This window comes from Theobroma cacao, chromosome 2 (assembly GCF_053813885.1).
Source record: "Theobroma cacao isolate CCN51 chromosome 2, ASM5381388v1, whole genome shotgun sequence".
NCBI lineage: Eukaryota > Viridiplantae > Streptophyta > Magnoliopsida > Malvales > Malvaceae > Theobroma > Theobroma cacao.
Window position 1 is genome coordinate 49,277,288 of NC_142640.1, and position 23,055 is coordinate 49,300,342.

At 36.3% G+C, this 23,055-nt stretch overlaps 5 protein-coding genes and 1 long non-coding RNA gene across 8 annotated transcripts; 2 read left to right on the forward strand and 4 right to left on the reverse strand.

The window, feature by feature from the left end:
- The first annotated feature begins 32 nt into the window (after positions 1 to 32).
- On the forward strand, positions 33 to 1,842 carry LOC18610274 (Pentatricopeptide repeat (PPR) superfamily protein). The gene has a single exon (XM_007045833.3). It carries the CDS (start codon positions 87 to 89, stop codon positions 1,596 to 1,598), a length of 1,512 nt encoding a protein of 503 aa, XP_007045895.3. The 5' UTR covers positions 33 to 86; the 3' UTR covers positions 1,599 to 1,842.
- On the reverse strand, positions 1,774 to 7,543 carry LOC18610275 (putative methyltransferase PMT5). Its single transcript, XM_088803491.1, has 11 exons — positions 7,384 to 7,543; positions 6,958 to 7,052; positions 6,058 to 6,810; positions 5,727 to 5,862; positions 5,282 to 5,522; positions 4,584 to 4,809; positions 4,230 to 4,388; positions 3,785 to 4,087; positions 3,027 to 3,159; positions 2,561 to 2,766; positions 1,774 to 2,118 (listed from the first exon to the last, which is right to left on the reverse strand). Exons 3-10 carry the CDS (start codon positions 6,567 to 6,569, stop codon positions 2,617 to 2,619), a joined length of 1,860 nt encoding a protein of 619 aa, XP_088659617.1. The 5' UTR covers positions 6,570 to 6,810; positions 6,958 to 7,052; positions 7,384 to 7,543; the 3' UTR covers positions 1,774 to 2,118; positions 2,561 to 2,616.
- A 1,538-nt stretch (positions 7,544 to 9,081) lies between these two features.
- LOC108660935 (KTI12-like, chromatin associated protein) lies at positions 9,082 to 10,938 on the reverse strand. The gene is made up of 2 exons (XM_018115475.2): positions 10,781 to 10,938; positions 9,082 to 10,365 (listed from the first exon to the last, which is right to left on the reverse strand). Exon 2 carries the CDS (start codon positions 10,295 to 10,297, stop codon positions 9,386 to 9,388), a length of 912 nt encoding a protein of 303 aa, XP_017970964.2. The 5' UTR covers positions 10,298 to 10,365; positions 10,781 to 10,938; the 3' UTR covers positions 9,082 to 9,385.
- Positions 10,939 to 11,262: 324 nt separating this feature from the next.
- Positions 11,263 to 14,505, reverse strand: LOC18610276 (Cobalamin biosynthesis CobW-like protein). The gene is made up of 9 exons (XM_018115474.2): positions 14,300 to 14,505; positions 13,990 to 14,207; positions 13,765 to 13,879; positions 13,086 to 13,175; positions 12,727 to 12,900; positions 12,504 to 12,623; positions 11,858 to 11,968; positions 11,674 to 11,755; positions 11,263 to 11,580 (listed from the first exon to the last, which is right to left on the reverse strand). The coding sequence occupies exons 1-9, from the start codon at positions 14,450 to 14,452 to the stop codon at positions 11,528 to 11,530; spliced, it is 1,116 nt and encodes a 371-aa protein (XP_017970963.2). The 5' UTR covers positions 14,453 to 14,505; the 3' UTR covers positions 11,263 to 11,527.
- Positions 14,506 to 15,542: 1,037 nt separating this feature from the next.
- On the forward strand, positions 15,543 to 21,011 carry LOC18610277 (beta-glucosidase 40-like). Of its 3 annotated transcripts, none has more exons than XM_018115473.2 (13): positions 15,543 to 16,207; positions 16,920 to 16,983; positions 17,616 to 17,674; positions 17,817 to 17,892; positions 18,028 to 18,099; positions 18,318 to 18,405; positions 18,507 to 18,753; positions 18,960 to 19,075; positions 19,262 to 19,485; positions 19,670 to 19,701; positions 19,898 to 20,000; positions 20,124 to 20,232; positions 20,647 to 21,011. In XM_018115473.2, the coding sequence occupies exons 1-13, from the start codon at positions 16,076 to 16,078 to the stop codon at positions 20,819 to 20,821; spliced, it is 1,497 nt and encodes a 498-aa protein (XP_017970962.2). In that variant the 5' UTR covers positions 15,543 to 16,075; the 3' UTR covers positions 20,822 to 21,011. The 3 variants fall into 3 exon arrangements, with proteins under 3 accessions (XP_017970962.2, XP_088660068.1, XP_088660069.1); XM_088803942.1 differs by having other exon boundaries at positions 20,124 to 20,236; positions 20,647 to 20,843; XM_088803943.1 differs by having other exon boundaries at positions 16,136 to 16,207; positions 17,092 to 17,674.
- A 798-nt stretch (positions 21,012 to 21,809) lies between these two features.
- On the reverse strand, positions 21,810 to 23,014 carry LOC148764384 (uncharacterized). The gene is made up of 2 exons (XR_016024751.1): positions 22,875 to 23,014; positions 21,810 to 22,267 (listed from the first exon to the last, which is right to left on the reverse strand). It is a non-coding gene; the product is annotated as an uncharacterized LOC148764384 (long non-coding RNA).
- Between the last annotated feature and the right edge of the window lie 41 nt (positions 23,015 to 23,055).

The window sequence follows — 23,055 nt, forward strand, 5'->3', positions numbered from 1 at the left end:
TACCGAATTTTTCCCAACATCGATTTATTTGTTTGGTTTTTCGGATAAAATCGAAACCTGGTTCCTTCCTGTTCCTCTAACTAAAAATGTTGACAAGGAGATTAAAACCCCTCCTTAAACCTTTGTCTAATTCTCACCTCCGGCTCATAGCCACCGAGTCAACTCACCCACAACTCACTAACCACCCTAACCCTCCCAACCCCATAACCCCAATCAACCAATCAACTCTCCTCAAAGTCTGCACCATCCTCTACCAACAGCAAAACTCACCTGACTCACGCCTCCACTCGTCCCTCTCTTCTTCCAATCCTTCCATCAACCCTGAATTCTTCCTTCAAGTTTGCAACACTCACCCTTACTCATGGCGCCCCATCTACCGTTTCTTTCTCTACACCCGAAAGCTCCCCCACTTCACTCACAACTCCCTCACCTTCAACAAAATGTTGGACGTCATTGGAAAATCCAGAAACATTGAACTTTTCTGGGAAACCTGTCAAGAAATGGGAAAACTCGGTTTGGTCAATGATAAGACTTTCAGGATAGCTTTAAAGACTTTAGCTTCAGCTAGGGAGTTGAAGAAATGCGTGGAGTTTTTCCATTTGATGAATGAGTTTCGGGTTGGGTACAAGCTGGAGACTTTAAATAAGGTGGTGGAAAGTTTGTGTAAAGATAAGTTCGTGGAAGAGGCAAAGTTTGTGACTTTCAAGTTGAAAGAGTGGGTTAAGCCAAATGGGGTTACTTATAAATGGTTGATATGGGGATTCTGTGATGTGGGTGACTTGATTGAGGCTTCAAAGGTTTGGAATTTGATGGTGGATGAAGGACTTGAGCCTGATGTTGAGGCTGTGGAGACGATGATGGAGACATTTTTCAAGACCAACAAGTTTGATGAGGCAATGAAGGCTTTCCAAATGATGAGAGTTGAGAGAATGGATGATTTGGGGCTTTCAAGTTACAGGCTTGTGATCAAATGGATGTGCAAAAGAGGCAAGGTTGAGCAAGCCAATGGGGTGTTCGAGGAAATGCGCCAAAGAGGGATCCAAGCCGATAATCTGACACTGGCTTCGATCATATACGGGCTTCTAGCAAGAGGGAGGATCAGGGAGGCTTACAGGATTGCGGAAGGGATCGAGAAGCCGGATATCAGTGTCTACCATGCACTAATCAAGGGGCTGTTGAGATTGAGGAAGGCAAGTGAAGCAACCCAGGTGTTCAGAGAGATGATAAACAGAGGGTGTGAGCCTATAATGCATACATACATCATGCTATTGCAAGGGCATTTGGGGAAGAGAGGGAGGAAAGGACATGACCCATTGGTGAATTTTGACACAATCTTTGTTGGAGGTTTGGTTAAAGCTGGGAAGACACTAGAGGCAACCAAGTATGTGGAGAGAACAATGAAAGGAGGAATGGAGGTGCCTAGATTTGATTACAATAAGTTCTTACACTACTACTCAAACGAGGAAGGTGTAGCTATGTTTGAGGAGGTGGGGAAGAAATTACGGGAAGTTGGGTTGTTTGATTTGGCTGATATATTGGAGAGATATGGGCAGAAAATGGCCACTAGAGATAAAAGAAGAGAGAGATATGGGCAGTAGAGCAACAAGGAGAACCTTCACAAAGTCATTTCCCCTTTGCTTTTTAAAGGACAACCTTCCTTATCTCTGAGACAAACTTCTTTTCAATGGGGTTCTGATATCTCTTCTCCAAGCTTTGGCCAGCTTTTGGAACACTACTGCATGTGCATAGAGACAGAAGAGAAAGAGACAGAGCTTGTTTTTGATCTATTTGTAATTATCACATTTCGTGGGGAATTGCACAGCAATGCTGGTTCAATACAAAGGATGAGTTCAATATCAAATAATAAAGAAATAAACAAACTCAAAATTAAGACAAAAGTAAAAAAAAAAAAAAATTGGATGAAAGAATTGCTACAAATGCCTTTGACCAAAAAGAAAAGGAAAAAGAAAGAAAAAGGAATTGCAGCTACTTCTGCAGCAAACCTCTTTTCTAATCTACAGCCTCTATCATGCTCCTTGTTTCAGTCAATTGATATCTCAAACCTGTTGAGACTCCAGAACAGTATCTCACGTTATGATGCTGCTGATAGTTCATCCTCTGACAAAATAACTACATCAGTTCCGACACAAAATATTAAATATGGATTATCATTTTAGTTCGAACAGAACAGATAGCTAGTGTCTCTGGAAAAATGCTAACTACATCTGAAAATTGACTTCTGCAATGTGCCAACACCGAGGTTTTATAGGTGGATGCAAAATCATTGGACCAATGATACCATCAAAAACTTGAGAGGATCTAATTGGCTCGGAAGCAAACAAGCAGCTATAAGCATAAATTGGTGAACAAGGCGACTTATCCTGTGGACCTAAAAACCAAATCCAATTCCAATGTCATGAGATATCAACTAATCTAAGGTTCGAACAATATGTGTTATATTTTAATTAGCTGTGCATGCGTGGTTCGGCTAACATTAATTTGTGCATGAATGCATGTGTGAGTTACAGAATGTGTCTTGGTGGGTTAAATAGAGGATTACCAGATCAAAAAAATTGTACACATCCATAGTCATGCGACCTCCAGGTGCTAGATCAGTCATTTTTTCACAAATGGTTTCTGACAAACAAGTAGCCGCTGATCACTACCATTCTGAAGGTCGATCACCCTTGCATCCCATCGTATCTGTGTAGCATGTGCACGTGCCCACTCTATAGCTCCCAATTTATCAGAAAGCACGACCCAACCCTGCAAACAAACATCAAAGCACATATCATGTAGATCAATAGTTGTCCAAGTAATAACTATTTCAGGAAATATTCATTAATACAACAAATTCTATGATGCATGCAAAGAAATGGCATTGTAGGGCATTGATTAAAAGTATTATTTTCGTCCAAACAATCTAACAACCAAAGGAGAGGCATCAGAGGCAATTACTGCTTTAAAATGGAATGAGACAAAAGAGGGGCACTGCATTAACTTTCAAGAAAGAAGAGTAACGATACCTCAGGACGCAGAATTCGATCCATCTCTACAAATAAGTCCATCAAACTGCACCTCTCTGAAGAGAGATGTGAGAGGAGCCCATTCGCATGAAGCATGTCATATGTCCGAGGATATGTTGGGAATGGTTCACACCTGAGAACACCAGACATATCAAATAAGCCAAATTTGTATTCAGCATTTGACAGCTGGTATGAGAATTGAGTTTTCTTGAAAACACAACTTTTGAATGTTCAACTGGAGCATACAAAACCAATAATCAAGTGACCACCTTTTAGACCTCATTCATACTTTTAGACTTTAAAGTTCAGACTCTGAAAGAAAATTTTATCAGTATAGTTGGTAAACCATGTCTTTACATTTTCTTGAGTAACTCAAACAAGTTAGATGCCACTGCCTAAATTGAGCAAATACATCAAATAAGCTTTACAAATTAGTCTCCATTCAGATGACAATTTATATTCAGAAGTTTCTATAAGGATATCATTTAATATCTTGTAGGTTCAGCCTGTACAGAACATTCACACACAATGGCCACTAGTGTTCAAACTTAAAAAATAAACTCAAAAGAGAGAAAACTCTACACTCAGACTCCAAATGTAAATTTTATTAGCAGTCTATTACAGTTAACCATGTCTTTACTTCTAAAAACTTGTGAAGATTTATACCTCAAATAATGATGTCAAAAATTGAACTCCAAACCAGCTTATAACTATCAACTTAAACGAATTACTTTAATGAAGTTAAAAAAAAAACTAACCAGTCGTGCAAAACACCAGGAAAACCTCGGTCAAGGATGAGAGGAAGTGTATTGCGTGCACTAACAGGCACAACATTCATCACCCACACTGATTTCTTTTCCTCCAAGAATGCAGCATTCAAACCCCCATAATGAGCATTCATGTCCATCACATTGCGTACCATATTAAATGGAGGCAATGGGTCTTCATCACCTGGCCTCTTGGGATGGTCAGAAAAAATTAAGGGTGTGAGCAAAGACCAATAGTTTTTTAAAGCTGATTGCCAAACTTGCAAGTCATCAAAGAAATCTTCTGGACTGACACCTGTAAGGATGAATTTACATCAATATACAAGCCAAATAAAGCCGTCTAATACATACACTGTGGATGGAACATTGCTACACAACAGCAAAATGAAAAGGCAGGTGCAGGGAGAAAAGAAATTTTGGGTTGGAAAAATACTTTCCGTGAACTTCAAGCTCTGCAGAGCTCAAATGTGAGCTAGAGGACCTGTTCTGAATGGGAATCCAGCGTTTGCTGGAAGCTCCAATAACACATGGCATCAAGGCCTGATAATAGGGAGCATCACGTCCTTCTTTGCAAAGGGGTACATCATTCTGCTTGCTATATTCAAGAAAAAGAAAGAGAAACATCAGTGCAGGTCTGATAAGTTAAGAGGAAAAAAAAAGTATACAACTAATTCAAAGTAAAAGGAAAATATAACCAAAATATCATTTTACTGAATTGAAAGCCTGTTCAATTATGCAAATGAATTATGAGTTACTCAGAGAAGAGTGAAAATTATCGGTCTATACTCACCGAGAAGTATAGCAATGAGCATCGGCAGTTTTCTGCCAGATGAAAGTCTCATCTTGCTGAGCAATAAGACTCCAACAAATTTTTTCAGTGAATTGTTCCAATGGTGTTAACATGTTTCTTTTCTTCATACCTGTTGCACTTCCCTGTGGCTTACTTGTGGGCGAGGTTAAAATAAAATAACCTCCAGGCTTGAGTAAGCGATCTACTTCTATTAGAAACATCCCCTCTGCTTTACAAAATCATAGTTAGAATGCAAAGCATGGGTAATTTTACGCCAGCTAAACTTGCTACTTAAATTTACTAAATATAGGTGTGAGCATGGATTAAGATCATACATACATCTAACAGTAACACATTAGATGATTCAGGCTACATGCAACTTTTTTTTTTTTTAATATAGTCTTTGTCATCAAAGGGTTTGAAAGAGGAAAATTTCAGCACTCAAATACCTTTCATGGCTAGCAGTTTGTAAATCTCTTTAGGGTTAAAATTATCCAGGAATTATTGCTGTAAACATGGTGCATTGGTGCAAAGCACTACATCTCTCTACCAAACAACTCTATGATGAAACACGGCATAGAGATTATCAATAAAATGTAGACTAAAGCAAGATCTCCCCAAATAACTTTGTACAAGTCAAAACAAAGAGTACTGATAAATAACAGAAAGTAATCCTACTCTTAAAACTCTGAAAATACCTTTCTTGTCCCAAACAATCCCACACTGAGCACAATGAACCATGTCAAATGACAATGATGGATGTGGAAGTTGTCTTGATACGAAATTGCCAATCATTGCTGGAAGACCTCTCTCAAGAGCTAACTGAACTTGGCTTCCAGTTGCCTCATATGCAGCAATACAAAGAGCCATCAATTGTAGTGAAACTAAATGAGCTCCGAAACTTCCAAATCCGCAACCAATATCAAGTACACTGCGGACCTGTAATCAAAGATAGGAGTATTAAATACTGATAGTTTTACTTCCCTTTGAAGACCATACAATATCTTTCTCATACTTGTTAACACTACCATGCTAAAATATTAGCAAATATTTGATTCAAGAAATACCAAACTCTCAAAGCTCATGGTACGCCAAAGGACTAAAAAGAGTAAGAATGTTTTATAAAATGAAATAGAGACTTACACCGGCTTGAAAAAAATCAGAGTCACTTCCCAGTCCCATCATCTCTGCAATCTGACGAGAATAATCTTTAACACCATCAAAAATTAAGCCATCCTCAGAGTGAAAAGCAATTTGATTCTCTTCAAGCAACATCAGTCTAGACAAGTTGTTAAAAGATTAAAAAGGTATATTAGAAAGCTGGTCCTGGTTACAGAATGATCAAAGAAAAATAAATATAAGCTGCTACAACGAACAGACACTAATGAATTCTAAAAGATAAAGTTTGTAGTCAAAGGAGATAAGCCTGATACTTTCTCTACTTTAACAAAGAATTCAAATATTTACTGCATACCTCTTTGTCATGCTTCCAGAGGAAAGAAATTGATCTTTGGTTATCTTCACATTTCCACTCCATATCACATCCCTACCAGCTGGCCAACGGAGTGGAATCTTATAATCCTTAGGAGGGCGAACTAAACACCGCTTTCCTTGCCTTGATGCTTCACAATGTCGATCGAACTCCTCTCCATCTTTAAACCCTACTAACAAATTTGCCGTCACATTGTAACAAGGAACATAATTTTCTCTTTCTTTGGCACAAAGATCAAGCTCCCTTTGGCGACTAGCTCCCAGTGAGAGAGTTCTCAGCTCAAAATAATCGACTGCCGCCTGCTCCTTTAGCCTTCTATAGTTTGTATAAATCTCAGGTACAGGAGTGGAAGTTACAGAGTCAAAGGTATTAGATGATGACGATCCAAAGACTGCAATCAGCGCAAGCACACTAACAAAGCACAATAACAACCAACTGACCGGCGGTCTTGGACCGAAAATGAGGGATAGTTTATTGAGCCAAGGGCTTCTCATGTCCAAAGCTTTAAACAATCGAGGTTTGTAAAACCACTAAATAACCAATCCCTTTAGCTTAAATCTCCAAGAACTGCGAAAACCATAACCTATCATTACATATAAGCTTCTGTATATGTTACCATGAAGCCGGACAAGTCCAACAAGCATTGAAACCACCTCCTCTACACTCCTCTGTTCACCGATCTTTCACCAACCATCACAAGCAACAGAAAGCAAAATAGAACAAAATCCACGTTCACTGTAAATCCACCATAAGCAATATCAAGAAAAATCACAAAAATCAAGCTGAATTTTAATTCCTTATTACGGATCAATTATTCCACCCGAATTGAACGGCCTAAAACCGAATTACCAACTCCTAATCCAAACCATATGGAAAATTTACGCGGTAATTTATCAGAATCCAAACAGAGCCGATCGGAACTCAATTTTGAGTAATGCCGACTCCTCAGTCTCCAGCAAGTGACCAATCGCATCAAGCTGCAAATGATCCAACAAAAGATTAACATTCAAAAGAAGGAAAAAGTTTATAATTCTTTAACGGTCTGTTCGGTTGATGAAATGATTTTCGAATCTAACAAACAGTTATCAAAGCTTAAAACGGAAAATTCACTACACTCCAAATTCAGAATTCCTATTCTTGGAATAAAATGCATCACTTTCCGTATTTAGAATCCTGGAAAAGGAAAGTCAGATCTCAGAAAGGAAACAATACCAGATCAAGATCACTGGAACCAAAAAAAAAAGAAGAAACGCAAGCAAATCAAAATGCGAAAACCATTAAGAAAAAACAGAAGCAATGAGGGTTTACGTGTGGAGCGTAGCGTATACCGGTGGCGATTCACCTTCCGAATTGACAAATGGAGAGAGCGACAGAGCTAATGAGACAGCGAGAGAGAGAGAGAGAAAGAAACAAAGAAAAAAAGAGGCTAATTTTATGGTTAATATAATCAGATCTAAAGGCTCTCACTTTTAGACAGACAAACAGGGAACAGAAATCATTTATTATTGCAAAAAAAGTTATTTTAATTAAATTGATTTAATTAAGCAAAGCAGAGGTTCAGGAATAATTGCGTGCTTTGCAACCCTTTTTATTTTTCTGGTAATAAAAAAAAATAAAAATAAGATCGTGTTTGGTTAATGAACTACGCTACCCCTAGTGAAAAGAGCTGGAATAACAGGTGGCTGATGATTCATCTGTGGGGCCTGGTGGAATAAACGATTCTGATTTTAGCCGTCAAATTAATGGGAATTAACTTTTTCACTTCTTTTAATTGAGCGCTAAATGGAGGCTACTGCCTCGGTTCTCCTCTTGTCTCCAATTATTTTAATCTTCAAGCAATTAAATTAATCAGGGAATTAATTTAATCTAGCCCATAATTAAACTGTCAAACCTTTATTAATGAGTTTTTGGTCTAGTTTTGATACATTAATTACATACACATTTGCTAAATATTTTGATATTTATATACAGTGAGATAGAAATAATGAGACTATTAAATATAAATAAGATTATCGGGATAATCTTTATTTACTAAGAAAAAATATTGGATTTGAATTCTAAAATTATAAGATAGGACGGACAATCTGTATCTTTAAGATTGATTATTCATGATAAGTTGTATTTTTTTGCACATACAATATATATGTGTGTAAGCGCGTGTATTTATCAATGTGCCGTTATTCCTAAAATTACTCTATTTCCTCTCATTCAATAACATTTTAATGTCTCGTATTTTGGTATTTTTCTTCGAACTCTTTAGTAAAGAGTTTCTCATTAAATAAGCTGTACAATTAATATATAGGGTCAGACTTTATGTTAGATTTTAGCCAACTCTTGTACTATACAGGATTTTGTTGATTTCTTTTTCTTGAATGTAACAATTATGTCATGTATAAAGTTTGTTTGACTGCAAGAGTAATTTTTACAGTAATTTCATCTAAAGGGAAAAAAATAGAAGGGTTAGTTGAGTTGGATGGTTCAGCTCCGTTAGATTCCAGGTTGGCCGTAGCAGAACATGAGCTGTGACCCACTGCCATGCCCCAGGAAAAAGTTAAATTCCCCTCATCTAGGGGCAGGGGTTTAGCCCACAGGCCAACCTCAAGTGAAAATATCAGATAGGGTCACTCAAGGTGTCCTTTTCTTCCACCAAATTAGCGTGTGGGAAGTCAAGGAAAGCTCAGTTTTCAGGGGCTGGGTTTCCAATGATTCCGGGTAAAAGTTTACTGTTCCAAAAAATGAGGCTAAATCCTTCATGCCCAAACTGTCAGTCAAAGAATTGGGAGACTTTTTTTTTTTTTTTGACAGAGCAAGCTTTGGGACACTTTGATCATTTCAATGGACTATGGAGCCCACAGCCAGGTGTGGGGGCAAAAGCCTTTCCTCCAACCTACCATGGGGAGAAGCATCAGTTCGTTACTGCAATAATTGGTACTTGTTCAGCAATTTGGGGTAATGGCAGAGAACTTGATCTATAATACCAACAAACTCTGCAACTCATTCAGAAAATTCTAAACTGTAAAAGTAGAACAACTCTTCCATTATAGATGCAAATAACAGTGATGTTCAAGAGTGCATGTGCTCACTAATTAGACACCTAATCATTCTTTTTTGATACAGTTGAAATCAAAGATCAAACACATTAACAGATCCTGTAAAAGTAAATCACTCTCTTTATGACTCTCAATGCCAAGTCTAAAATAATTCTGAGACAATCTAAAATGGTTCTTTAGAGAAAATAACAGTAGAATGTAAATTACTAAAACCTTTGACAACAATAATTAAGGTATAAAAGTAGGGTACTTACCCTCTTTCAAGCAGAAGTTCCTAATTCCCTATTCAGATAGTCTACAAACATCCGTTTTGCACTGTCAGCATCGGATGGCGGAGGTCGCCCACTCAAACTTGTTTGCCCTGTTAACTTGATGAATGTACGTCGTAGCCTACGTAGCTCTGGCAACCCAACTGATCTGGAAATATCGATACTTGGTAAACCTTGGCTGATACAAATACCACCAAGAGGTCCTCCGGTTGCCTGGGATTGTGCTTCCACAATAGCATTAATCACCTCCTGTGTTGCTCTGTCCAACTCGTACAAAGAATTTGCCTCTGAAAACCGCATATTTTGTGTAGCAATGGTCGGCTGTAAAATCTTAACATCCCGTGATTTCGAGTCCACTCTTTTTGTCAAATAAGAAACCACGTCTGCAATGGCATCGGAAGATTTCTCTACTCCATCTTTATGAGGCCACAACTCATACAAAGGTGAATCCCAGCGATTTCTTCTATCTGGTTTCTCAAACCTTCTAGCTAAATCTTCAAATATCGCATCATTATATGCAGCCTCTCCCTTCTCCCTACGCTCTTCATTCCATTTCCTACACTGTGCTTCTTCAACATCACAATATAACACACAGTACCTTATTCCTGCAGCACGGGCCAAACACCATAACTCGTATCTATAACCCTTGATACTGTTCAAAGAATCAACTATAATAATATTATCTCTGGAGACAGATCTATCAACTTCAGACCTGAGCACTCCCCGTAAATTCTTCTCGGCGGGCATATTAGCATAGCTCTGATTGCGATCAAGATGAAACAAAGTTTCATCAATGATCCTAACTGTCTGTTTACATTCTGATTCATTCAGAGCTTCAGATAGACATTTCGCAGCACTAGACTTCCCACTGCAAGGTTGCCCGCAAATTACCACCAATGCCATTTTTTTCTTTCAACAGAAAAATTAGATTCAGACCACCAGTCACTTAGCTGCTGCTGCTCGAAAATTAACTGTTCAGAAATCAAGTAAAACGGTTCAAATCAAGATCCTTTGCCTCAATTGTTCATACGATTTCCTAAAACCGTAACTTTTCTTCAAAGTTTTCAGATTAAGAGATCATTCTTTTGTTCATTCAAAATCAGCCAGCCTTCATAGAATTAAGAAAATCACTGTCGAAATAGTAATGGGTCTCTAACCTATGTAGGTAATGGATAAGAAAAACGAAACTACAACAGCCCAGAAGCAAAGTAGATATATCAAAATACCCAGAAACAACTTACAAAAGTAGTAATTCCAGATAAAAATAAGTAGTCTTATAACAGCCCAACGGTGAGAAAAACAGGGAAAATGAAAGAAAAAAGAAAAAAAAAGTCTCAAAGTGATTATGAAACCTAAAAACCCTAACTAAGAGATGGGAGAAATTACCTTTGCTGAGATTTCAATAGCAGCCAGTGAGGGAAGGAGGGAGGAGAGGAGTCGACTTGGCAGAAATTTGCTGAGTAAGCGAAATTGCCTTTGGAATGAGTATAGAAAGGAAGTCTTTAAAAAACGACGTCGTACGAAATAAGTGGTCTAGCGTAGGACAACAAAGCACAAGCCCAAAGGCAGACGTTTTCTTTTTCCTTTTTTTTTTTCTTTTAATTGGGTTGCTTTATTCCTTTCTTTGTTCTTTTTATAGAGTTATCCTATAGGAAATTACTTTATGCATGAAGAGTAGTGAAGATAATCCGAAATAAGTTGAAAAGCTACATCATCACCTTGGACAGTAGTGAAACTAATCCGACGCCAGTGTCAAGATTCACATATTAATTTAAAGTAAATAAGTAAGATATAAGTGTTTTTATCGACCTGTTAAAATGCAGTGACTTCTAAATATGCATGTACATCCTCACACATAAATGCAGAGATTAAGTATCAAGGTTTTGCAATTATTGTTATAGTAAATCTCAAAGTTGTGAACTTCATTAGTGAAGAACATTAACCATTAAGAGAAAAAAAAAAGTGTAGGACTTGATTCATATGCAGATGACAAAAAAGTAGCTTAGCTTCATGAATTTCCAGCTAAAAAGCCTGTTACTTCACATGAGTACTAGGGGTTTAAACAGTAGCTTCAATATTCTGATTTTATTGAGAAGAATTCACAGGAGTGTCAGTGTTGCTCAGATTAAGGTGTCATATGCAACCTCGAAAGGAATAAGCGAGAATATTTTCATCCAGATTATGACCTGCAAAGCCAATTAAGAATTTAGTAAAATAAATATGCTTTTTGAGAAAACAAAATTCACCTGGCGGAATTCAGTATTGTTAGAGTATATTACCGATAAACACTATCCTGTTCATCTGCTTGTCCTCCTTTCTCCATTGGCGAGCCGGAACAAGCTCATAGATCTCTCTTACAGCCTGTCAAATGTTCAATAACTAATGTTCAGTAAAAGAAATTGACAGCAGCAAAAGTAACTACTCATGACGAAGCAATCAATGGCATGTAACATTGGACAATACCTGCAAAGTATGTAGATGATCAGAGTTTTGAATACTTAAAACCCCTTTGCAGCGATATACATCCAGGCCATATTTCTTATCCCAAAGAATCTCCTCAATCCATAAACGGACCTAAAAGAGAATATCAGGAATTATGAAACAATATAAGTGTAACTTACATGGGAGAAAGAGAATGATTCGGTGAAACAGCTAAATGCATGAAGATATATTCTTCATGTGCAAAAAAAAAAAAAACAGAAAGAAGAGCTGCAAGAGTAATATCGATTGTTGAGTAACCTTAGATTGATGTACTTAAGCAAGCCCATACAATGTGAAACGTTACTTCAAATGGTTAAAGTCATTTGGGAATTTGAGCAAATAAGCATGGTGAGGCTTACATCAAGAAATGGACTCCACCTAAAGCAGTAAAATTATTAAAAGAAAATTATAAATGAATTCAGCTATAGGCTTCTCTCAGCTGTCTGCCTAACATATGAAGCATCATGTATGTAAGCATGCAACATGGTTTATGCAGGCCATCTGTCTAATGCAGTATCATTGGGACAAATGTAATATACGTCTCAGGAGCCGTGAAAGTTGAGTAGATAGGAGCAGATTACAACAACTTGGTAGAGAATGAATCTTGTAAACTGTGTCAAGGAACTACCTTATGAAGATCAACAGCTTCTGTCTGATTGAAGCATAATGTCCGCACACCACTATCATGAAGATCTCTGGAAGGTATGGATTTGCTTTCTTCTAAGAGTGCTTCTAAATGAGTGGCATGCTAAAACCCAAGGAGGAATCAAAAAGAGTAATATCAGTTAAAATAGAGGATTGCAAACTCCATGAAGATGTATACTATGATGACTAATTTTTGTAGGACTAACCTTAGCATCATACGCTTGCCTGTTCAGTATCTGAGACAAGTCTACTTGACACCGAACAGAATGAATGACATTAGCAAGGGAGTTTATGCTATGTATCTCATTCTCCAGTTCCTCTACAGTACCTTCAGACCCCTCTGGAGAAACCAAATCAACCTTGTTAAGAATTACAACATCCTACAAGAGAAAACAAAAAACTTTTAGCAGATATAATTGCTGAACCCATAAAATATCTTTTTTTTTCTTGGTAAGTAACCCAGCAAATATCAAATAAAAAATGAAACAGTGGTCTAGCCAATTGTAAAAGGCTGCAAAGGTTTTGTCTATTGGATGTAGTATATAAGACAAGAGATCAGAATTACCGCAAATGCTATTTGAAGAAATGCTTCAGGAAATGAAGAAGAGTCACGATGACTGTTGAGCTGAAAATGCAGGTTTTTGGCATCTACAACCTATTCAAGTAGCAAAAAAGAAAGGCAGTGAAGAAATATGTTGGCCGTTTTGAGTCATAGAACATATTACTCCAGGACAGAATAACGTATCAATAACTCAAGCTTCACAACATCTAAACTAAATATGACAAAAAGACTGCCATACATAGATAACATGAATTGAAATTTTCATAAGGAAATATGCCTCAAACTACTATGCCACAGATACTACTCAGTTTCTTTGAAGTTATAATAGTGCACTATACACCCATTAATCCCACTATACAGCTCCAAACAATGAATGAAAGAGATGTTACAGCAACAATAGGAGATGCTCATATAGTGACATTGATGTCAACTAACAAAATGAAGGAAATCCTGTACGCTATAATCCATGTCATTCTCAGCGAAATCTAAGTTCAGCAAATTACTTTAATTTTGCCATAATACCACATATATAAGTGATTGATCAATGAGAATGACAGAGCAATTTGAACACTAAAACCCCACAAATAAAAAGACAAGGAGTCTAAATGCCACACAGACAATCCAATGCAATCCAACTTAATTCAATCCATTAAATTTATTCAATCACAATAAATATACTTACAGTAACTATAGAATCAAGCTTGACTGAAGATTCCAGTTGATCATCCAACCAAAGAACTGATGCCAGAGGAGCAGGATTTGCTAACCCTGTGGTCTCTAACAATATATGATCAAGTCTATTAACAGAAAACATTCGCAGGTCATCACATCAAAAAATTGCCCCAATATTGTTACTAATCAAATTTTGTATAAAAAGCATAAAGGACCTCGAAATGGGCAGTCTCACCTTTTTTTCATTTGAACAAGTTGTTCCAGGGCTTGAACCAAACTATGTTTTACAGTGCAACAAACACACCCATTCGCCAGTTCAACCCATTCTTCAACAAGGGCACCACTTTCTCCTTCATTTATCATAGCCCTTTCAACTCCAATCTCTTCACCAAACTCATTCAAAATCACAGCAATCCTTTTCCCATGTTGGGCATTCAATATATAATTAACAAGCTGAAACCAAACCCAAAAAAGCAAAACTATAAGATATGATCAGCTAGAAAAAAAAAAAGGAGAAAATCTTTTGAGGGTTTTGGTTTTATTACAGTGGATTTGCCGGCACCGAGGTAGCCTGTGATGACGGTCACCCCAACTGAAACGTTGTCGTCCTGAGGTTGCTCTGGATTGGATTGAGAAGGTGCTTGGACAGCTTGGTCAATTTGAATAGCAAGAGGTGGCTCTTCTTCGTCGTTAGCCATTTTCTCAGTCCAGCTTTGTTTTCTTTCCTTTTCCGTGTCGAAGAAGGTGGGTGTTAGATTTATTCAATTAAAATATTTTATATTTATTTAATATAAATAATGACACATATTATTTATTTAATGAATTGAATTTGAAAAATATTCCAAATAATTAATTATATGTATTTCTTTTTAATTTTATAATTTTCTTACATGTTGGTTGGTCAGTCTATGCAAATTTTTATTTCAATATTGTTCATTGAATTTTTTTATTTCATTTTTAAGAAAATGTTTTCCTATGACATCATTGTGTATTGCATGTGTTACAAATTCTTCTGTTAAGAGTTTTTATTTGTTTGCCTATATTTACCTACATTAAAATATCTCGTATGTTTTGGATTTTAAATATAGTCCTATGATAAGTGATATCAAAATTTATTTAATTTTTTATTAATGTACGATTTTTCATAAAAAATATCAAAATCGAGATAAGTTTAGATCATGGTAAATCCTTTTTCTTTAAGTGAAATGAATTAGTGTAACGAGGACATTAAAAAAAAATATCACGAATCCATGTCAAGAAGAGATGCAATAAATTTTGAATTTATAAGCAAGAATCTTTCTTTGTGTAATAAATATGTTCTTTGGTTGGAAGTGTGAGTCCGTGACAAATGTAATATACTAGTTCTAAGCTTTTAGTTAATTTTATTTCAACTTTCAATGACTCTAAACTGAATTCAATTGTCAAATCACATATATATATATAATTGAAATTAAGGGCTAAAGAGCTTCTAATTAAACTCTTATCTTTAAAAATAATATATAATTGTTTTATTGTACTTTTGTTTATCTGTACATTTTAATATAGTTTGAAAATTTAGAATTAATAATTGGATCTCATATACAATAATTGATTTTTTATGAATTTTGTTATTTTATGAAAAATTTGATTAAGTAAAAAGTACACTAATATTAAAATTAATCATATTTATATTTTAATTCAAAATCTTTTATTATGGAGACGAACAAACTTATCCTATCTGTAGGGAACCATCTCGTGATGCGTATAGCTCTCTCTCTCCTTCAATAATTACTTGGCATTGTTGCTAAACTGTGTTGCATTGGTTTTAAAGTATAAGCAAAGCTTTTCAACTTGGGAAGATTATTAGAAACAAAACATCAGGTTACTGACTAGGTTTCCAGAGGTAGTAGGGTTTCATTTCTATTTTTAGCAATATCTGCATGTCGTGAAAGAATATTACTTCTTGGTTTAAGTGGTTATGGTTATAAATACTTTTGCATCAAATAAGTAGATATCCGCAAACCTTTGTAATAATCATCAGGGTGACAAGGGATAAGGTGGGTCTAAAAATGAAGTCAAACCCATTCTTGGTATTCACAGTTTAAAGACGGAAATGGAGGGAATCCCAAGCCAATTTGCTAGCTTGTTGCTGGTTTTTGGAGCTATATTGGCCGTGGTATAACAAGGAATTGGCATTGGTCGGCGAGAACAGGTAAAACAAAACATCAAAACAGCCAGAAACGAACATCCCCAGAACAAGAAAAACCAAGATATAAGAAGCTAAGAAGAGGAAATTAAAGCAATAATCCCTCCAGCTGAATGTAAAAGTTTTGTATGGAAACATGCATATGAGGGAAGGCCTTGCTTTGGCTATAGCATTGGTGGTTCTTGGAATTCAGGCAGGCTTGTCAGAGATTAACAGAGCCAGTTTTCCAAAGGGCTTTGTTTTTGGGACTGCCTCTTCTGCATTCCAGGTGGGTCTTTTTTATTACCCTTTTTCAAGACAAATTAAATAAACCCATTGGACTAAGCTTTCCCAGGAATCTGCAAAAGAAGAGCCATGCCTCAACTATTGTTCTTCCAAGTATGGGACTATATATCCATCCTTAATTTTGTTAGAGTTAAAGCATGCATTAATGTTATCGTTTTTGTTCTACACTATGTATTTTGCTTCGTACTGGTTATTAAGTATTTTATGCCAGTGTTTATGAGGTGTCTTAGTGCATGTTCAGGTTAATAACACTTGTCCACTTTCTAAACAGGTGTTAACCATATAATGCTTGTGTATATTATGTGTTTGCTGATTAATGAAGTATCTTCTCTCCTCTATCTCCTGCTCTGTTTTTCTTTCTCTCCACAGAACAGTCTAAACCACTGTTTTATCATTTTCTTTTACTTTCATGTCAAATTTCACAGTGCATGTTTCAGTCTTCACAGTAATGAATCTTTGCAATTATTTTCTTTTTATGGAAATGACAAAATCAACAAGAAGAATTTCTGACCAAGTTCAGTATACTCTCATCAACTACAAATTGTTTGCTGTTGAAATTGATGCCCAATCATGGCAGATTCTCATGCCCAATCTGCTGCACTATCTATTCAAAGAAGTCAAACTAGAAGAATGATAATCACAACTTGACTTGCGTAACCTACTGCTTGAAATATATATGTTCTTTGGTTTTCCAGTATGAGGGAGCAGTGAAGGAGGATGGAAGGGGACCAACTATTTGGGACATTTTTTCACACTCAGGTAATACTTATATCATTTGATTATAATTCATAATTACATAATAACTGGATATTAGCATGTGATTTAATGTTTGCATGTTCCTGCTCTCACTGTCATATGTTCCACCAGTGAAATGATCAAAGAACAAACCTCAATAAATAGACTGGTCTGATCTGACTTGTTGGAAGAAGTAAGGTTTCTGACTTTAACCTGATTCCCTTTCTTCTTTTCCACCAAATGGAATCATTCAATGCTCCGAATAATAAACAATTTTCATTTGCAGTTTGGACCTTAACTTACTGTTTTTATAAAGGGGTTTGCCAATTAATGTACCTTTTGCATGTTCTAACCCTACAAAAACACAATTGACCACTTCCAGTGGCCACATATCAATATTCCACATCTCACATATTGGAGATTTGATACTGCTTTGAGTTTGTCATGTCATGACTCCAAAAAATTGCAGTATATCAAGTAAGACCTGTAATTTTTTGAAGAATCTTGAGTTGTTAAGACAACTTGAGACAACTAGAAACTAAGAAGAAATTACCAATCAAGTCAGATTGTCACAATCTGATGAATCTGCCAATGACGTATGTGAAAGAACAAGATTGCCATGCCAAATCAACAGCTTGACTTACATTGTCTTACAGGGATAATATTCGATGGCACTAATGCTGATGTTGCTGTGGATCAGTACCATCGCTATGCTGTAAGTCTACCCCACGGATGATTTTGTATTGTTCGGCCATTGAAGCGACCAACATGAAATTTGCTCATCAAATACTCTTTTCCAATCATTTTTCGTCTTCCTAAAATTCGAATCACATGTGTTTTTTGTTTTCTGGAAATAGGAAGATGTACAACTTATGAAGGACATGGGGATGGATGCTTATAGATTTTCAATAGCTTGGTCTCGGATATTCCCTAGTAAGTTTGAATTGCTCACTGTTATTCATCATCAGCTAGTGAGTTTGACAAAGTGGTTTGTCAAATTTACTTGTGGTCAAGCTCTATTATGTAAGTGATTAAATGTGAAAATTCTAACAATTTTCCTTGGTACAGATGGTACGGGAGAAATAAATCAGGCAGGTGTTGATCATTACAATAATCTGATCAACGCTTTACTTGCTCAAGGTATTGTTTATGCTGGTTCATACTATATAGGCATCATCATGTTACTGATATGCCAAAGAACAGCCCCCCAAACCTTCCTCTGAAAAGGAAAACCTGGTATATGATCATCAGTCAATGAAAATAATCAAATTTATAACTTAGATCAGGAGTGCATACTTAACTATTTAGCTATATAACTTTATGTGTAGAAGCGTTTTCAATTGGGTGTTATGATGCAGGAATTGAACCATACGTGACCCTTTACCACTGGGATCTTCCTCAAGCATTGGAGGACAAGTACATTGGATGGCTTGATCCACAAATTATGTAAAGAACATTCGTACACTTGAAAATGATTGTCAAAAATTATCTATGCACTCAGGTCTTCTATATTTAGGAGTAATAAACATGGCTTTGGTCATTTGCAGAAAGGACTTTGCTATGTATGCTGAGACATGCTTTGAGAAATTTGGCGACAGGGTGAAGCATTGGATCACATTTAATGAACCTCATACATTTACCATACAAGGCTATTATGTAGGACTTGAAGCACCGGGGCGCTGCTCATCTATCTTGTGCAAGGTTGGAAACTCTTCAACTGAGCCTTACATAGTTGCCCACAACGTTCTCCTTTCTCATGCAACTGTTGCAGACATTTACAGGAAAAATTACAAGGTAAAACTCGGGATACGTTCAGATTAGTTTTGTCTAATTAGAATAAGATACTAGGTAAATAGTTGATTAAATTTCAATTTGAAAGATCCTCAGAACAGATGAAACAGCTGTTTGCTTCACTTTGGAGCATGTCTATGCAGGCAACATCAGTAATTCACATTATCTACAAAAAGAGCTACCATCTAAGATCAATTGTCTCCGTGCAGGATAAACAAAATGGATCAGTTGGGATATCATTGGATGTTAAGTGGTATGAACCAGAGACGAATGCTACAGAAAACATTGAAGCAGCTGAAAGGGCCCAAGATTTTCAGCTTGGCTGGTAACCGCAATCATCTTCATCCTGTGACCATATTAGATTAGGATTAGAATCTGCTGAATATTTAATAAGAGAACTGACTGCTCTTATTTAGCTAGAACTTTGGTTTCATTTTGTTATACTTCTGAGAGTGAGGCCTGCAAATTCTGATCTTTTACTAGGGGTGACGTTACACTATAATTCCTGTAGGTTTCTTGACCCATTGATCTTCGGAGATTATCCAAGCTCAATGAGAAGCAGAGTAGGAAGCCGGCTTCCCAATTTTACTAAATCTGAGTCAGCTCTTCTTAAGGGGTCATTTGATTTTATTGGCATCAATCATTACACTACGTATTACGCAAGGGAAAATGCAACTAATTCACTTGATGATTTACTTAACGACTCTGTAACAGACGCTGATGCCTATACAATACGTAAGTAAACTGTCTTTCCTTCTACAAAAATCCTTTCTTAATCTTGTTTCCTGATCTGGGTTGTATTGTATAGATCATTACAAGAATGGAGATACAGATAGTCATTCTTTAGAATTGATTGTTAGTATTTTGTTGCTATGCTAGCAGCTAACTGAAGATACTGCTTTGTTCTTAATGTATGCAGCTTTCAAAGATGGGAAGCCTATAGGAGATAAGGTATAGAAGTCGAACTTTTGTCTGTTGTTTAAGAACAACTGAGTCTGATAAGACATTCTTCTTACTTGTTAACTTAATCTAATGGCTTGATTTCCCATTAATATTACAATGTGATAACAGATGGTAAATCTGTTGCCATTCTCGTGAAGGCATTGTTCTTGTTGTTCAAGTTTTCTGAAGTTGCATCAAATTGCAGGCAAATTCTATATGGTTATGCATAGTACCCCGTGGCATGAGAAGCCTAATGACATACATCAAGGAGAAGTATGGAAACCCTCTAGTCATTATCACAGAAAATGGTAATGTTTTAAGAGCAAAAGGAAAGTTTATAGCATGTTATATGTACCATAGAGTCTGAGTTCTTCCATGTCTATTCCTTTAACTAGATTAGCTAAGTTTTCCTTCTTGTGCTGTTATCGCAGGTATGGATGACCCAAATAGCCCATTTATCCCCATTGAAGACGCTCTGAAGGATGAGAAAAGAATCAAATACCATACTGATTACTTAACTAACCTGCTAGCTGCTATGGAGTACGTAAGGATACCCTTAATTACATACATCTATCTTCGAATTTAGTTACAAATTCTATGATAATTTCTTGAAGTATAAATATGTAATGGCCCGGGTCCAAATATCTATGACGCAATAAACCATGTGACATTCAAAAGTTTAAGTTCAAATTGTTAGTAGTAATTGACTTACCCTTATATAGGTTTTAATAATTATATTCACATCTAATATTAATACAGTATCACAATCCATCCACTCGAATCCTTGATATCTTTATTAAAGTCACACATCACAATCAAGATCAAAGTTCATTACATAGGATCAAAATCTCATCAGCGCAATGTAAAAACTCATGTTAAGTTGGTAAAGAGAGATATGATCATTTATCTACTTATCACAATGCCAGCATCATGGTTTTGTTATGGCTAATGCAGGGAAGATGGTTGCAATGTCAAAGGGTATTTTGCATGGTCTCTACTGGATAACTGGGAATGGATAGCTGGGTTCAGTTCAAGATTTGGTCTGTATTTTGTGGACTACAATGACAACCTCAAGAGATACCCCAAGGACTCAGTTTCATGGTTCAAGAACTTCCTGGCATCTGCTTAAAAAATTGGAGAAGAAAATGAAAGTCAACTGTACCATTTCTAACAAACACATTGTTGTCATGTCAGCATATAAAACAAAAACAGATAGGTTAATAAAATCAAGCAGCTTTGTATGATCCTTATCAAAATATGATATGGGAATGATATTTGTTTAATGCATACAAGTTCTCCTTCCTTGACAGCTTGAAAAATGGTTGCTGACAAGATTTGTGTTTGCTAGACCAAGAAAAGCAGCCACCATTGAAAGGAAATCAGAAGAAGCCAAACCTTCAAACCCCTTGCAACTTGATAATTAATTAAGAACAATTTTTGCTTTGGATGTTTTCGGGGTTAAAAATTGATGTTTGATGATAAACTTGTCATGTTTTGCATTGCTTCCAAGTTTAAGCATGCTTTGCTTAGAAGGTAAATTATTAGGAACACAAAGATGATTAGTGACTAGATTTTCCAAATGTGTTAAACTAATAGCAACAGCTTTGGGCAATTTGCAGGTACTGGCATCGGTCGATAGATGCAACGTGAAGGAATCCGACTTCTTTGTTCTTGGTTTGTATGTTGGAAAGTTAAATTCCAAACCTTTCACGAATAAAATTGGTTTTATATATCAAAGAAATACCCACGAATTTGATGAAGTTTACTACTAATAGTCATGCTAGATGATAAACATAGTGAGTCCAAAAATGGAGACAAGTTTTCCTATGTGCAACAAATCCAAAGACAGGAAAGGAAAAGAGTCCCTAGGTGCCCAATTTCTAGCGGTTACTGGTTGATTATGGAGTAATCTACTGAGCTTGCCAAAATTGTCAGGGTAGATTCTTACTTTGTGTATTTGATCTGATATGAAATTTTTTATTGTTGTTCGTTAATATTTTAAGATTCTATTTTTCGATGAGAAATAGAATTTGATCGTATATATTTGAGTTATCTTTAAAATTAATTTATAAACATCAAAAGAGTTCAAAATTGTACATAAATATTTGATTCAATAGTAAATATATGTATTTTTTATTTAAAAAATTGAGTTAAATCTTTTTTTTTAGAAAGGAGGCTAAAGCCATACACAACAAAACTTAATACTAATATTACATAAGCTAGATGGTGTTTCTGAGAAGGTGGGATTTTCCTATTCCACAACCGAAATCGACCTGTTTGACCTGTTATCTTCTACTCCACAATCATGCAATAATTTCAGGCAATTGCCTTCATTTCCATATCAAAGTAGCCATTTGGAGAAGGAATTCTTGGTTAAGATTAGCTGATACCATAAACATTTTGAGCATGTTTAAGTGGCCCTGTGGAAAATGTCTGCCACCAAATTGCAGAAAGGGGTATGGGAGTAATCATTTTTGATGATTAGGGTATAGCTTTTCTGGCCAAGAAAAGGGGATCAGTTCACCTTCGGATTCGTTTTCCTCCTTATCCCTCACCCCAATGTGGCCTTTTTTGCCTGGCAAACAGAGATATGGATCATCAGTTTCATGCCACTAATCCCATGACAAAAGAAAAGAAACCATGGAAAAGGCAAATCACAGCACACGCAAAAAACAACTCTTCCCCTCGTTCTTGGTACTATGGTTCAAGAAAGGCATGACGTGACTTAAAAGGACTGCAGAACCAAAAAGAATTTACCCTATATGAACAGAGATTTGCAAAGGGTATCCAACCAAAAGCAAAATCATTATCAGGTTGAACTCAGACCAATGATCCAACAGTCAATGATACCTTAACCAGCAACTTGTTGTAGACTTATCCTAGATTGCTTTCTCACACGCTTTCTGGAACGTGTACTGTTCCAATGGCCAGCTTGGTTATACCCCCCAAATTTATTCCAGGTCAAACAAGGGGAAGACATAAGATAATCAGACAGATTAAATTCAAGAGCAATGTTTTGATTAATTTACAGTGAAATTAATAGTTGTGGGAAAAAGGCATGGTCGGCCAAGAAGATGGATAAAGTAAAACAAACACCAGACAGAGAGCCCAAAAAGGAAACCACCCATATACATACTTAGACAAAACCAAAACAAAAGCAATAGAAGGAAGTGAAGCCAAACCTGTCCATAATGCTATGTAAACAAAACGTGTGAACTAAGGGCTTTGAATTTGCTGCAGGCCACCACCACCATCTCCACCAGCAGCACCACCATCATCTTACTAGCTCCCATCATTTCCTTTTTTTTTTCTACAACCCCATATTTCTTACATTTACCTCACTTAAAGTTTGTAAAGTGCCTC

What these genes read in the sequence shown, in the direction of transcription:
- LOC18610274 (XM_007045833.3), top strand. Translation starts at nt 87, where the DNA reads ATGTTGACAAGGAGATTAAAACCCCTCCTTAAACCTTTGTCTAATTCT.
- LOC18610275 (XM_088803491.1), bottom strand. Translation starts at nt 6,569, where the DNA reads ATGAGAAGCCCTTGGCTCAATAAACTATCCCTCATTTTCGGTCCAAGA. An exon ending in GATTGTTTGGGACAAGAAAG is followed by an intron (nt 4,810 to 5,281) that starts GTATTTTCAGAG and finishes TTTGTAAAGCAG; the next exon opens with AGGGGATGTTTCTAATAGAA. An exon ending in GCTCATTGCTATACTTCTCG is followed by an intron (nt 4,389 to 4,583) that starts GTGAGTATAGAC and finishes TCTTGAATATAG; the next exon opens with CAAGCAGAATGATGTACCCC.
- LOC18610277 (XM_018115473.2), top strand. Translation starts at nt 16,076, where the DNA reads ATGCATATGAGGGAAGGCCTTGCTTTGGCTATAGCATTGGTGGTTCTT. An exon ending in CTGCCTCTTCTGCATTCCAG is followed by an intron (nt 16,208 to 16,919) that starts GTGGGTCTTTTT and finishes TTGGTTTTCCAG; the next exon opens with TATGAGGGAGCAGTGAAGGA. An exon ending in GGACATTTTTTCACACTCAG is followed by an intron (nt 16,984 to 17,615) that starts GTAATACTTATA and finishes ATTGTCTTACAG; the next exon opens with GGATAATATTCGATGGCACT.
- LOC108660935 (XM_018115475.2), bottom strand. Translation starts at nt 10,297, where the DNA reads ATGGCATTGGTGGTAATTTGCGGGCAACCTTGCAGTGGGAAGTCTAGT.
- LOC18610276 (XM_018115474.2), bottom strand. Translation starts at nt 14,452, where the DNA reads ATGGCTAACGACGAAGAAGAGCCACCTCTTGCTATTCAAATTGACCAA. An exon ending in TCGGTGCCGGCAAATCCACT is followed by an intron (nt 14,208 to 14,299) that starts GTAATAAAACCA and finishes GTTTGGTTTCAG; the next exon opens with CTTGTTAATTATATATTGAA. An exon ending in GAACAGGATAGTGTTTATCG is followed by an intron (nt 11,581 to 11,673) that starts GTAATATACTCT and finishes TTGGCTTTGCAG; the next exon opens with GTCATAATCTGGATGAAAAT.